The sequence below is a fragment of the Dromaius novaehollandiae genome, chromosome 2, assembly GCF_036370855.1.
Source record: "Dromaius novaehollandiae isolate bDroNov1 chromosome 2, bDroNov1.hap1, whole genome shotgun sequence".
Classification (NCBI taxonomy): domain Eukaryota; kingdom Metazoa; phylum Chordata; class Aves; order Casuariiformes; family Dromaiidae; genus Dromaius; species Dromaius novaehollandiae.
The window spans coordinates 130,297,012-130,312,383 of NC_088099.1; the positions used below are offsets into that span (position 1 = coordinate 130,297,012).

The following is a 15,372-nucleotide window of genomic DNA, read 5'->3' on the forward strand; positions in this document are numbered from 1 at the left end:
ATTCATATTCTAGAGCAATTAATTCATACTGAGAATGAGATATTCTAATTTACTTTTGAACTAATACGTACAATGTTACTTCAATTCCTATTACTCAAACTCTCCAGTACAATGAAGTTTTCAAATTAGTATTTGGATTTGAAAGGTAGATTTGTCATTCAAAAAGTGCTTTCTAAATTGCCATTTTTCACTGAAATCAGGAGACCCTGAATTAAACTCTTTAAGTACCTAGACACAGTAGTAGGGTTTTTCTAACATAGGAGCTGTCAGAATGGTCAGGGTTTGCAAATACTTTACTTCAGACCAAATACATAGCAGAGCTCAAACATACGTTAAATCGTTTTGTTGCACTTGATTCTTACTTGTGAAGAGGAATTTCTGGAGATGTGTAATTTTTGTAAATAGAGATGCTGCCCTTAATTTTATGAAAAGATGGCATTCAGAATTCCTTCCTTTACTCTTATTTCTCACAATACATGTTAATGATGTTATATTATCCATGGCGGGGACTTCTGATTTTAAGCGTTCAGGTTTGATCTACCTGCTCAATCAGACATGTTCTTGAACATGTCCTAAAACAAGTGTGCTATGAAAACGTAGACCTTACACTTGTAAAACTGATTACCAACAGAATTTTCTGATTACTAATATATAGAATGGAGCTCTAAAGGAGATCAGTAAAAATTCATGGCAGATCATTCTAACAGTGCTTTTAAATACAACAGTCCATTTCAAGACATCCTTACAGTGCTGCTTGCTGGAAGATAAGAGGAGATAAGGACAAGGATTAATTTATACTTTTCCTTTTTCATGTATTCCTGCTATCATCCTGTTTTGGATGGTGATTTGGGCAAGAGAAGTGGGCTTTGGTCTGATCCATTCTGGTATTTCTCATGGATTTTGTTGTTGTAAGCAAATAATCAAGAATAAGAAACACACAACAAATGTAATGAATTTCAATTTCAGCTGCTGAAATCATCTTCCTCTGACTAATTATTCATCAAGATACAGACAGACTATTATATCCTGTTCTTTTAAGCAACTGTTTAGTCAGTGCTGCCAAGATCTCAGTGGAACACTGATGAAGGTAGCTGGATCTTTTCATAAAGGAGCTTTTCACTTTCTCCCTGCAGGTAGGCTCTTTTTCCAAGGAAGATCTTTTTTTTCTCAACTATTATGAACCAAAGCTAGAACTCTGGATAACAGTTCTGGAGCTGCTTGTTCCTGAGGTCAGTGAAGTGCCTTAGAAACCTGATTCAGGGACTCTAAAGCACATGAGCACAAAAGTGGTCTCAAAATACCACAGTAAACATGCTTTTTTTTTTAACTTTAATTTTTTAAAAAATTATTTTTTAACAAAGCATTTGCACACCATATCTTCTTAGAAATGGGTCCACCCCAAACCAAATTTTCCTCAATGTCCATTAAAATGACAAATTTAAAGCTTAGCCAAAAAAATATTTGCCATGTGGAACTAATCTTGTGTGCAACCCTAATCAACACAATTTTTGAAAAGTATCAGAAACAAACAAAACCCACTATGGTCCTTCAAGACATTAATAATGGATAACCACAGGCAGTAACAAAAGAACATGCAGTAAGTGAGTTGCCCTGCCCTTACTCCAGGCAGACTCAGAAGATGTTCAAGCCTCTTGTATGCCCCCAACAGACATCTTTCCAAAAAACACCTACGATCCTGAGAACACATTTTGGCTGCACGTCAACCAAGAATACAACAAAAAGTCACCATATAGAAAACAACTTGAAGAAGCACTTATTTCTGTTTAACACCTAGCATCAGTGGTTGACATCTTTCTCAATAATGACATTAAGGAAGTACTGTGATGCGAGCCTGTAGCAAGGGGATTTTTGCATCTCTCTCTCTTCATCAGTACTTTTTCAACCCAATCTCATCAAGGAGCCATGATGAAACTTATTATGAAGATAATGCTAGGATTACACAACCCTCTCTTACACATCCCCATCCCACATTCCACAAGCCCTACGGATCTGTTCTTCAGGTAAAACACAGTTGTTCTTCACTTCTTTTTCTCCCAATAACAGATAGGAGAGGTTGGGTAGATAACACTGCCCCTAGATGTTGGGCGTAGAGAAAGACCAGCACTGACTTCATATAAATGTTTCTGAATAAAGCACAGTTATTTGATTATTCTTGTATTGTCTTTTTTTCCCCTTTGTAGTGCTAACACTTCTCTCAAGAGTTAATTAACAGCTGTAACTGTGTTCTAATATAGTACACCATGTACTGCTTAACTGCTCACACCCAGATCGTCCTGGCTTCCCTCTTTTCTGTTCAGCTCTTTTAAGTAGATCCCTCAGGTGTCCTGCTTCCTGTATAGAACTGCCTCCCTCCACAATAATTATACACTGGTACTCCACTCAAGGTCTGTGAGGAATAAAGCACGAAATGTCTGAGTCTTAGAATAGTAAAAGGTGAATTTTGCTAAATAAATCTGTGCACCTTGTGCAAGCTCTGCTGCCAGGTCAGTGTCTAAGAACTTTATGAAGGAATAAAAAGTTAACCCAGCCTCCCTTATGTTTACTTTCACAATTGTGTGACTCACAAAATGAACATATTCCTAGAGATAGTATATTTCCAGGTACATGAAAGAAAGGCTCAGAAGCTCCTGTGCTTTTACATCACTAACTCAAGGATGTAAAAACAAAAGGAGTGACAGACTCATAACTGAAAATTCCTGAAATATTGTCTGAATTTCTACATGTAACTTACTGGCTTCAAGAGAATTGACAATACAGACTTCATAGAAAATCATTTCTTTAGCATAACCAAGCACTGAAAATATATTAAATTTGATCAATTGACTTCATCCTTAGCATGATGAATTAGCAGAACTACTTGAAAAAAGGCACAGAAAGCAACGCTTTCTTTTAAAAATTTCAGGCCATACTTCTTTAAAATCTTACAATAATACTATTACAGTTTTTTAATACATTACTTATATTACTATTAAAATGCCAGAAAAAAAATTCAGTGTTCAGAAATAAATATAAATGGCCAAATCTTTGTACAGACTTCAAAATAAACGGAGAAGCAATGATACATATCACTTTCCAAAACTGGATTTCAGCAAAGATTGACTTTTAAACTCAAACATTTCTGTTATTGATATTTTTTAAAAGAATCACTTCTGACATTTGCATGACATATAGGATCCTTCAAAACTGAAAGACCTATTATCCTTCTTCATCTTTATTCCAAGAAAGCTAATAGCCTAGCAATCAGCACACTTACCTCACAACTCAAAAAGTAGCTTTTAAATCCCTGTCTGAAATTAAGTCGAACTGTGATGTGACTCTGGATTTCCCTCATTCAGGCCTAATCAGTCAAGAGTATCTCTCCCTAGACCTAGCATCCTTCATTAAAGTCAATCTGTTTTCAAAAAAGGTCTAATAAATTAATAATCTTTCTAAGGAGAAAAGGCCTTGCCTACAAATTCACCTCCAGGACTATTCAGCAATACTAGATGAGTTAAATAAAAGCTATTTTTTGTACCTCTGCCCTTTGTTTCCTTTCCTAGAGAAATCTTAGATGACATGTAGGTCTCATACTCCTCTCACCTCAAAATTATTAGAATTTCCACATTCTACAGAAAAGCTACAAACTTAAGTGGAAAAAAAACAGAGGCACTGAAAAAAAGAAAACAAAAAAGTTTAATATTATCTACACTTAAATTTTTCACTTTATTGCAGTTCTGTCTGAAGTCAACATTGATCCCATACTACCTACACAGAAAGGATATCCACATTTATCAGTTTCTTTAACGGAAAAAACAGAACGTCCAAATGGTAATAACATTTACTTACTCATCTATCTGACAGACACACGTTTCCACCTCTTTCAGTGCAGCCTGCAATTTGAGTAACAATTTCTGATAGACATCCTGTGTTTCTAAATCTTCTTCTTTTAAAAGGTACCTCAGACCATGGCCCTCTTGCTGGCCAAGAGACTGTCCTGAGGGGGCAGCCATGGTGGTAATGGTATGCTGAACATAAATCATAGGATTCAGTTTACCTGGGAATAACCCAAACAAGGTTACATCAGTATCTTTTTTGAACATAAATTTTGAAATGAGTAAAATAACTACTAGAAGTTGAAATATTTTCTTGCTTAAAACATTATGTAACTATGTAACTTTGCATATTATTTTGCTTATCAAAGACAAGTTATTCAAGGAAAGAATGTGAAGTTATGACTATCCTTCATTATGTTTTAATGTAAACCTAAATATTGAAAATGTGTCATCCTTAGTTTTAATATTTGGGACAGTTACATTTTAAGACTGTGTATCAGAAGCAGTGGAAGTGTTTCTTCTTTCAAGCTCACCTCACTTACCTTGATCAGTGTTTTTATTTTCTTTTTCATATGAAGAATTTTTTCTGCTGTCTAACTGAACACCAAAGGCACTACCGAGCGAAGTTGAGGTTTTAGGGTAAGAGACCTCCATCACATTGATATGGCAATTGGTTGGACAGAAATCACTGCTGTGAAGTGGTGAAATCTTTGACTTAGCTTGTTTGAAGGTAGGCCAAGCTCTGTTTTTTAATACTCTTGAAAACTAGAAGTTAGAAGGAAAACAAATTTTTGATCAACAGATCAGCACTTACTTGACAAAACTTTGACAGCTGACTAGAAAACAAAAGTTTGAAATACTTCAGGCATCCTAGCTAGATTTGACTTCATAATTTCCATCTTTCTCTATAAAGAAAAAATATTTCCCATTTTAGATTTTTTGGATTTTTTTAAATGAATTATACATTTTGCAAATGTAAATAGCTCTATAATAAGGGGAGTGAATTAATTTTCCTTTGAACATAATAAAATATTACACTTTTCCTGAGGAGGAAGTCTAGAAATTCTCTATGATCCGGTGCTGTACATAGATATTTTCAAGTGAATAGACATTCACTTGAAACAAAAATTTCTGAAACCTTTGCCTGAGGCTATAATAAAGACAGAATTGGAAGCTATGAATTATGAATTTCATACACTGAGAGGATGAAGATGATAAGAGATTACAGCATAAAAACTGCAAACACCATATTTTGCAGACTGTGACAGTCCGCCACCTCTCTCCCATACATCTTCTCAGCAATTATGAAGGCATTTTTATTTCTTTTTACTTCTATGGTCTAATTCTAGCCCAGTGCTTGGCCACGTAGCCTTCCTTATAGCACCTGAATTTTTGTGCACACCCCTGAACAGGCATAGAATTATTTAGGTTTTAATAAGATGATGTCAACCCAAAATGGCAAAGACTGACCTGTGATAGATTAGGGCAGTAAGAAAATACACCAACTTTAAAATCATGAAACTCATTAGATAAGGCCTTCTTACTGGAAAACGAGTCTGTCACCCTGTACACCAGATGTTTACTGAATGGACAAGTACAGTTATTTTGCTTTTACAACTTTCCTCCAAATCAGCTAAAGTTTTGTCCTTTGTTCAGTCCCAGAAGCATAATTTTCTCCCTGTCCTGAGAAATGTTACTTCACAGAACTGTATCTTTGGCAACTCTAATGATGAATTTACTGTGAATAGAGTAAATGACAAAGTCTTGTCAGTCACAAGGAGAATTTCTGCAAAAATGAGTGTCCCTTCCAATGCAATTTGATATTAAGGAAAAATTCCACAGAAAAGCCATAATCAGCTACAAGTCAATGGTATTTTAATCACAGTATCTCTCCAGTCAAAATCCTGCACAGACCTATGTTACTACCTCAGTTGTGGAGCATAGCTCATGCATAAGAATATTTTCAAAGTTGAGAAGTTTCTTCTTTACTAAATGTCAGTATAAATTCAATCAATCAGGTTTCAACTAACACTTCAGCTGAATAAAGGTATATCGCCTCTAACTAATAACAGGCTTTGGTGCTGAGATTTAAATTTGTGTTCATTTTAATGACGTCTAACTTTACCCTGATGAACACTTCCGTACGACTGATTGATAAATTGCATTTAAACATTTAAATTAGAACAAGCTCTGGAAGATTACAGGAAATCCAATTATGGAATCGTTTCAAGGCTGAAGAATGTACAAATAGTTAGAAAGGGCACTAAGGACATTTAACGATGAAAATGTTCTTGCAAGCAGTACATATTTCACATTTGTGTCTCCCACACACCCTGTTCCACAGAGACCAAATGCCTGGCTACGATCTAATCGGGTCATAAGTCAGGCCCCAAATTTACGTGTTGAGAAACATCTGGGACTCATGGTGCTGGACTCAAACATGAGCAAAATGTTCTGATAATAAGAATAGGAACCGCAGAAAGCTACTGGCTTTCTATTTATAGAATTCCGACTTTCACAGCGAAAGCAACAGCCAAGCTACGCTCAGGCGTTTGGAAAGACTTCTGTTACTATGGTTACCTTCACCTTGCCAAGAAAGGGACATATCTATTCCTGAAATTTATTGCATTATTATTGGTCATTAAGATACTAACTGTAAAACTATTAATTTTTGAGAAGATGAGCTTGAGGCTTCTAAAAGTGCAGTTTGTATCAGTAATATCTGCTGCTGGACAGTACACTATGGAAACTTCCTCACGGCTGTTCATTTCACATCCTCTGTGACACAATAAAATTTCAAGTATTGTCTTGGACACTTGTAAAGAGCCTACACATCATGCCCAAAATTTTTGGTGTAAGGAAAGGTATAAACACACCTACATGTCACTCTAAATACACTTCTTGAATGTTAAAACTAATGAATATGCTTTTGAAAAAAAGTATTTTGATTTTGACAAACCACAGAGGTTTATAACTTAGGCAAACATCTGAGAGCCTGCATGTTTAGCAATGTTTATCTGCCATATCAGAATCCTTTTGATGTCTCCTTCTGCCACCAAATCCCTTTGTTTATTCCAGTTCTTGTTAGGGAGCACAAGAGCACTCTGAAAAGTCTTTGGAAAGCAGCTCTTTGGCCTTGATCCTTTACTGAAGTATCCCTATGGGCTTCTCTCCTTTTCCCTTGGAAAACAAGGAAACATTATGTGTTCCTTTGCCCCCACCTTTTAGAACTGTGTGAAGCTTCTACAGTAAACCTCTTTTCTTCTTTTTTTTCTTTTTCTTTTTCTTTTTCAATTTTTGCATAGTGGTTCTCAGAACAGATCAATTTGTAGATGTCGCAACTCAAATCATGAACTGAGATGACACAGGGCAGAGCCAGTTCTAAGTGGCAGTTTCAGGCCTAGTTCAAACTAGCTCCAAATTCCTAATAACTAGGTTGTAGAGAGAGGAAGCAGCGGCTAGGGTGAGAGACTAAGTTTGCATTAACAAATTGACAAACAACCAATTAATTTATGCCCTGCTTAGCTAGACAATCATAGACAGATACACCGACTTAGCTAAAGGTCATACTCCAGGTATTTATTCACTCATATAACATTAATCTAGATTTGGATGCATGAAAGTCAGCACCTTCCACTTATTTCTGTACTATAATGTTTTATTAAGCCAAGTTAATCTAACAATGTACAGAGCTATTACTTTTAATAATCATGCTAGAAAAAAATCATACCAATTTGAAGGGCATGAATAAAAGATGAATAAAAGGTAACAATTCGATATTTAAAATTAAGATTCGTTAGAAGAAAAAATTAATTCCACTCCTATTGTTTCATTTTGGGGTAACATCTGCAAATTCACTGAGTACTGGTTTAAAGCATTTACCATAATGCGAGGCCTTTTGTGGGAAATATGCAGTTGACTGTATCCACAACTAACCACCACAAACTAGAAATGTTATGATCTAGCCGGTGCCTAAAAAGGGATAACAGTTTAAAAACATAATTTATGCAGTTATAGAGTTTAGCCATTCATGCTTCATAATAGCTAAACTTTCAGCCACATTTCAATCACTGCAGTAGACATTTTGAAGAGTATTTCACACTGTACTACTTTTGCCTGTTTTTCCCCTAAAAGACAAATATCAGCACACTACAGATGTGGTGGTCATACCTTTTTATAACTAGAGATTCTTCGGTAGATATGCTCAATTTTCTCACTGCAAATGACACTGAATTTACTCTGAAGCTCAGTGGGGATTACTTCATTTAAGGAATTCAGGCTGTTGCAATTCTGCACAAAATGCTCATCACTTTTTGCCAGTGCTTCGAGAATCTACAATAATAAAAACAAAAGCAGTAAATTGTGAAATAAGATTACTAAGATAACTCCATACTTATCATCTCTTATAATTAAAGCTGGAAAGGCTGATAATCAGTGGCCTTTTAAAATTACAGACAATGCTGCATAACAAAAATGAATGAAACCTGGGAAGCAAAGATTAATTTAAATTTATCCCTGGGAAAAGTTACACCAATAACAAGTATTTTTACTTGGCTTGTTGTGACCCTATCTGATAATGGATTTACTAATAACTGCCTACTGATGTAACTGAATGGCTCACCTGAAATACATCTGCTGTACTTACCTGAATATTATGAAAAGCTGATGAATCAATTGCAGTACTTGTAGCAAAACTGATCTGGCAGTATATGCAATGCCCCATTGAAAAAAGCATACAAGAAAACTGATCTTTTTGTGTGCCCAGTGTATATATATACCAGAAATATCTTAGGATTTAATGTCATCATCTGTAGTATGCTCCAAATAGTTCAGAATCAGAGCATAATCTATTCTGCACGTCAGCTTAGAGAGTGCAAAGACAGTACGAGACACTTCTTTACTTACACTAAGAAAGCACTGCATTAAAGATTTCTGAGTGCTTAAAACCCAAACTTATGCTTTTGGCTTTGACCTGACCCTCAAGCCTTGATCTAGTCTGGACCCTGATGCTGATTGCCTGCCACACACCATGCAACTGGTCTGTACTTTCCAGGTTAGGCCCACCAGTTTTACTTAGTTGCTGTCTGTTCCCCATTCTAATCAGGGCAGAAAAAAACACACAGTTCATCATGGATAGTTATAAAAAGTTATAAAAGTTACAGATGTCTTTTTCTGCATCTGTGATTTTGCAAATGTCTGTTCCTGCACATACAAGGCTTGCTTTTACTTTAAGACACAAAAAAGACAGATGTCCTGCTACTTCTGTTACTCTCCCTGAAACAAATTGAAGAAGTGGCACAAGCAACTCTGATGAGATTAAGGAACATTTGGAAACTACAGCCTACCTTCAGAAAGATCTGACATTACAATGAGTCTTTGACTTTCTTTGAAGTTTTATTTGATAATTAAAAAAAGGAGGGGGGGGGGGAAGAAGGGAAGACTTTTCAGTTCTTTCCTATTTGTTCAGTTTAGAAGCTCAATTTATAACCACATCATAACTTATTTTGCTTCCTGAGTACACAATCATTCTTCAAATGTCAGAGGGACAAAGGTGACCACCAATTACAAGATATTAAGTGAAATACCTATAATCCGAAGAATGAGATGTTACTTCACTGTTATTAAGCATAATAAAAATTAATACACACAAAAACTGCTTCATACCTTTGCAGTCAAGCTGAAAAACCCCTTTGGTTCAATCATTTTCTCTAACACATGGCATTTTATTCCAGCTGTGCTGTCATACTCATAAACCACTCCGTACTCCAGATGAACATTGTCAACAGTCAGACTCACATGATCTTTCTTCCCATCAATTATTGCCATAGTGTTAAACTTGTCAATTACCTCTAAAATAAAGAAAATAACACAATCAGTCGAGAGGAGGGTTGGCCATGAAACAAAAGAAAAAGGACGTAGACAACATTTCTAGAAATAGGTACGTGCTCATCATTCTACTTGAAAACACACACCAGCTACCAGCCGAATGATTTAAAATCAGAAAGCCAGTAGGTTTACGGCTGCTAAAATATAAGACTGATGAGCATGAGCATGAACAGACAATCTCATGAAGTTTAAGAAGCATGAACAGACAAGTTACAAAAGTCTCCCTTTATAAGCAGTTACTGTTGAAGGAAAATAATTCAATTTTACTTATAATGTAGAGAAGTAAAAAAGCAACAGAAGAAATGGAAAGCTGAGAAGTCGTAAAGAAACCAGAAGAAAATGACCATGAAACTATCTACCTTCAGAAATGTAACAACAATGTCAGCATTTACGCAGAGAATAAAAATACAAGCTACATGTTAACCATCTCTTTAATTATCATCTTTGTAGATGCATATGAATCCAGCTTTTTCTAAACGTGAATTATTTGAAAATAATCTGAAGGATAGCCAATTTGCTATTTTTCATTCAGTACAGTCACCAGCTCATCTAATTTAGCATTTAGTGATTACTACCAGTGGAAATAAATCAGATAATTCCTAGGATTGTGCACTCTACAAATGAAAAATAACCAGATTTTTCCTAAAGTATCACAGAAGCTTTTTCTTGAAATTGGGAATACAACAATTTTCAGAGGACAGCATGTTAAATTTACCTCTTCAGAATACATAAAAGAATTGCAAATCCTTATGTAAAACAAATCTTACAGTCTGCTTGTAGTTTCCTCCCTGAAAACAAAAGCACTGCTTGTATTTTGCTTGCTACTACACCAACGTTCTGGCCAATGACAAAATAAAATAAAGCATCACCTACCTTCCACTTTGCAGTCAAAGGCATCTCCTCCATCATCTCCAGAGGGCTTAGTATTTGTTTTCTGAAGATCTTCCTGTGCACTTTCAATACTGTTGTAAACCCACTGTATAGAATCTTGCTAAAGAACAGAAAAAAAGAAAGAGTTAGGAAAAACTTTACAAGTGCAATCTAGAGCGATTTTTTGCTGCTTTTAAACATGAAATGTCTATTTTAATTCCCTACGCATTATCAGCTTTACTGCTTTCTCAGCTCCAAGTTAAAAATAATATTTTGAAAATAACAGAAAAGTTTGGCTTTATCTAAAACCATCTGAAGCATTTAATGAATTTACTTTTTTATGTTGGTGTATACTATCATGAAACAGTACGAAATCCCTGACAGCATGGCTTTCATCAGTTTTATGTCCCAGCCAAAAATAACTTAAGGCATTTCTAAACCAAATTACATATTGAAAAAAAAAAGACAGAAAATTATGAAAAAATAAGAGAAACAGTTTTTGCTTCACTAAATTTGCTGCGCATCCGCAGGGCTAGCATAGATTATGGAATAACCAACCAAAGGTAGGTCTACTAACCTATCACCCGCTTGTGACTAGCAACAAGAATATATACTGCAAGCCTCACTACTTGTATTTGCCTTTATAACAGCTGTTTTATTAGATCTGCTTTATTTTCCCCCCAGCTTAGTGAAAAACAAAAAAGGACAGAATGCTTTGCTCAGGCCGCAAAGCCCAGCATCTTATGCGACCAAGTCAGTCATGAGCACAGGAATGGTGACTTGGTCACACGGCCTACCATGACACCATGTGGCAACCTTATAACATACTCTCTCTCCCCCCGCCCTTATTTACACATACGCCTGTCACATAAACACCATCCAAGAAGCATCCCTAGCATCCCCGTCAAATAACCAGATGGGCATCTAATCTCCTTAAGGTAACCTGATACACTCGTTTGCTTTCACCACAGGAGCAGATATACTCTCATCATTACGTGGTCCACATCAAGTCATTCTCCCAGCCCCCTGGAGGCATATGCTCATGTCTGAGCAGCCCTTAGGGAACAGGGCTGCATGAAGTGTTCTGCCTGCCTACGTCTAGTTCACCAGCCACTCGTTAGCCATCATTGCTCAAACACGAGCAGTACAGCAAGGGTTGTAGAGCTGTTTCACAGAAGGACCTGGTTCCAGATGAAACTAAGATAGAGATCTGCTTTTTCACAAAATTTGGTCTTTATTGTTATGGAGGAGGACAATCAGATGCTTATATATTACATATATTATACATACATACATATATATACACACTAGCATTGTATAGGGCCTATCAAATATGTCATCTACAGAATATGCTTCCTCTAACATGTCACAAAAGGTCTGATAGTCAGCTAATCAATCCCTCTCCAATAACTACAGCAGAAGAAATAATGCTATTATGACTATCCCGAAACCACAGTCTTTAAAAATAAGTTTGTGGAACAGAATTCAAAGTTAAGCAAGGATGACAAAAGTTTAAGCTGAATGTTACGCAAAATGCCAAGTACATCACGTCATGCTTTGCTAATGTACAACATTCAGCCATTATCTTTAACCCATGAATCACAGATAACTGTAAATTTTTGGTTGATTTGGGGTGCAATTTCTCTCTAGGTTTCCTGAATTCAACTATGCCTTATTTTTCACTCAAAGGCATTGAAATATTTTTAAAAGGGAGCTTAACTTCCAGAGCTTTCTGTTGATTGTCAGACCATACCTGTGCACAAGCCAATCAACAGAAATGATTTTAAATCCCACCTCTCTTTGTAGATACATCTGAAAGCTGCTGTTTATTTATGGAATCTTATGGAGGTTTGTTATATATGTGGGCAGCATTAAACATTACTATCTAACAGATCTGGATTGTGTCAAAGGACTCCTTACTTGGATCAACACACATAGAAGAGTTTCCTTTGCTTCTTGATTCATATTTAACATGGCCTAAAACAAGGACTGGCTTCAAGTTAAACTGGAAGTCACTGTTTCAAAAGTTAATACAAGATACAATGCAATATAATCTGGAGCAATGTTCTCCAAAAGTATTATACAAAGCACATAAACTAAGCATAAATCTGTTACAGCATGATTAGTACCACCGCAAAGAAACTGTGTGTAATTTCATGGAGCAAAACCTGCTTTAAATTTTCTTCCTCCAGACAAGACAAAGAATATAAACACTTCCCAAGAAAAGTTACACAGTAACAATACAGTATATTCACACTCTAACAATATGAATCTGAAATGAAGCTTCATACTCCAGGCGAGCAGGGAGATTCCTCACACTCTAAAGCGGACCATACAGAAAACAGAATAGGATTCCCTTCCAACTATGCAATGGCAGACCACAGGAGAGACTGCAATACTCCTACTGATTAAATGATGGACTAATGTATCATGCTTACAAAATAAGAGAAATCCACAGTCATCTTCCAAATAATTAAAATCCAAAATTTCTGAATAGGAAATGAAATTCTAGATATCTTGACATGAGTGGGAATACTGCCATTTATTTCAGTCTAGACAGGAATTCTCCCATAGCATTTGATAGCATTATATTTTAAATTAAAGTTTTCTTGGAAATTCTTTGCAATTTGGGGGATTTTAGTTATTTGTAATTAGCTGAACGTAATCAGCTCCTTTTTTATATGGAAAGAAATACTCAGCATAGGAAAAATAGTGTAAGTATTCCAACACACTACACAAATGGAAGAAAAATCCTACAGAGCAATTTCACATGTCAAAGCATGGATGCTAGTCAATCACTACTTTTTGGATGTCACTAGGCTCTGTAGCAACTCCACACTTGCACAACAGTTAAAACACATCTGGTGTTCTAGCCAGTTTTCATATCTCTAGACAAAGCACCCTCTCTTTACCACGGCACACCTTCCTTTAAAGAATAGGTGAGCTCTCTCTTGATCTGTTAGGTAATAGTATCCGTTCTGCGTTATAGTTAAAAAAAAAAAAAAATACAGACAGACATTTTCATGAATCCTGTATTTGCAAGATACACTTCAAACTAACTCTTATTTACAGTGCTTATCTCATATCAATGCAGTAGGTACGGGAGAAGGATTTCATACTTGATTTTAATTGGATTTTTCTTCTCAATTAATATGCACTGGAAGACTTTGTGAAGTTAATTAATGGTACTGGTTCACAGTTTAAGAAAAAATCGCAGGAACTTGGAAAAATTACATTATGGAATCCTGCTGGTTTTGGTTTTCTTTCTTACAGTTTCTGTGTCTTGGAAGCCATGGGATTTTCTCACAAACTGAAAGTGAAAAAATCAAAACAAAACTTGCATACTTATTTTAAAAAAGGGAAATTCTGAGTCCTTGAACTGTTTATTTCCTAAGATTGGAATGTAACAGGAACACAAAGAGACTTTTATAGATGCAGTATACGCACTCTGCTCTCAATGTGCTGAAGCACTACAAAATTCTGGAAGATGATCAGGTTTTCACATTACATTCTCATAATGATCAGAGGCAATGAGCTGTGTAAATCCCCTCCATCAAGATGAGAAGATATCTCATCAAGATAGCTTTCTGCACAAAACTGTAGAAACACTTGAAATAATCTTTTAAAAATACAATATGAGAAAAATATTTAGCTATAAGCTTAGATTTTTTGATGTTGAACAGTCTTGAACATCAGCAATATATTGAGCAATTCTCAGCCTTTGTAGTTCAACTGGCTTCCCTCCGTTTTCACTCACCATTCCTTTCCCCTTATGACCCTCAAACGCAACAGATACTCAGATAGAGATATACACCACCCTGTTTACTTTAGTTGTAGAGAACACTTGAAAAAAATATTAAGTCAGAAAAACTGCAAGTAAACCAAGTGAAACATACCTGCATTGGACGCCTGTATTTCCTGCACGCTGTGACGTGAGCAATAACACTTGCGTGAGTCTCTTTGCTGACATTAATTCCATTGACTTTGATTATGCATTGGCCAGGGTGGAGACCTGCTGCAGCTGCCACTGTTCCTATAAAAAAAAGTAAATATTGACAGATTTCTTTTTCTAAACATCTCCCTTAAAGCTTACAATCCAAGAGCCTCATTTTGTATCAGCATCTGCTCTCACTGATTCTCCTGTTGTTCCACTGCCTGTGGCTCCTCGACAGAGCTTCTGAAGTCAGCTGGACTCTGCAAAGGTACCAAGTTCTATAGCAGATAATTCCATGCAAAGAGATTGGATAATTATTCTAAAGACTATTTCATAAAGCAAAAGTTGATGGCCAATATGAAAATGTGGAAAATTTGTCTAAAAGAAAAGGATTAAAAAAGATTAAAAAGTTCTAACTTGAAACCAAGTAATCATAACCTAGATTACTTTTTTTTTCTGAATTCTATTATATACCCTAAGTCTACGGGCTCTTTGACTGCTTCAGGCATATAAAACAGAAGCTTTCTGGTGATTGGTCTATAATTCAAAGAAGTATCAGAGGATACGAGAAATTCTTAAAAAAAAAAAAATAAGTGAAAAATCCAAATCCAAGGATATTTCCATGTAGTCTGTCCTTATTTTAATCTCCTTACCAATTCATTTATAACACAAACTGCCTAATTTAAATTAAACAATCACCGATAACTGAGTTGGAGATTTTATTAACTTTAATCATTTTGAACAAAGAAATAAAAATACTCTTTGAACAACATAAAATACATGGTTTAGTGATTTATTTTCACAACCGAATAACCACTTTGGGAAAATCCTCTGTCCACAGAAAGAGTA

At 35.7% G+C, this 15,372-nt stretch overlaps 1 protein-coding gene across 1 annotated transcript in view; it reads right to left on the reverse strand.

Moving 5' to 3' along the window:
- PREX2 (phosphatidylinositol-3,4,5-trisphosphate dependent Rac exchange factor 2) overlaps nt 1–15,372 on the reverse strand; it is a 183,957-nt gene that overhangs the window by 75,535 nt on the left and 93,050 nt on the right. The window contains exons 21-26 of the mRNA XM_026115194.2: nt 14,486–14,622; nt 10,593–10,710; nt 9,498–9,682; nt 8,004–8,165; nt 4,376–4,598; nt 3,847–4,054 (exon numbers count right to left, since the gene is read on the reverse strand). Of these exons, the coding sequence (XP_025970979.2) occupies nt 3,847–4,054; nt 4,376–4,598; nt 8,004–8,165; nt 9,498–9,682; nt 10,593–10,710; nt 14,486–14,622 (1,033 nt within the window). The remainder of the gene's footprint in view (nt 1–3,846; nt 4,055–4,375; nt 4,599–8,003; nt 8,166–9,497; nt 9,683–10,592; nt 10,711–14,485; nt 14,623–15,372) is intronic.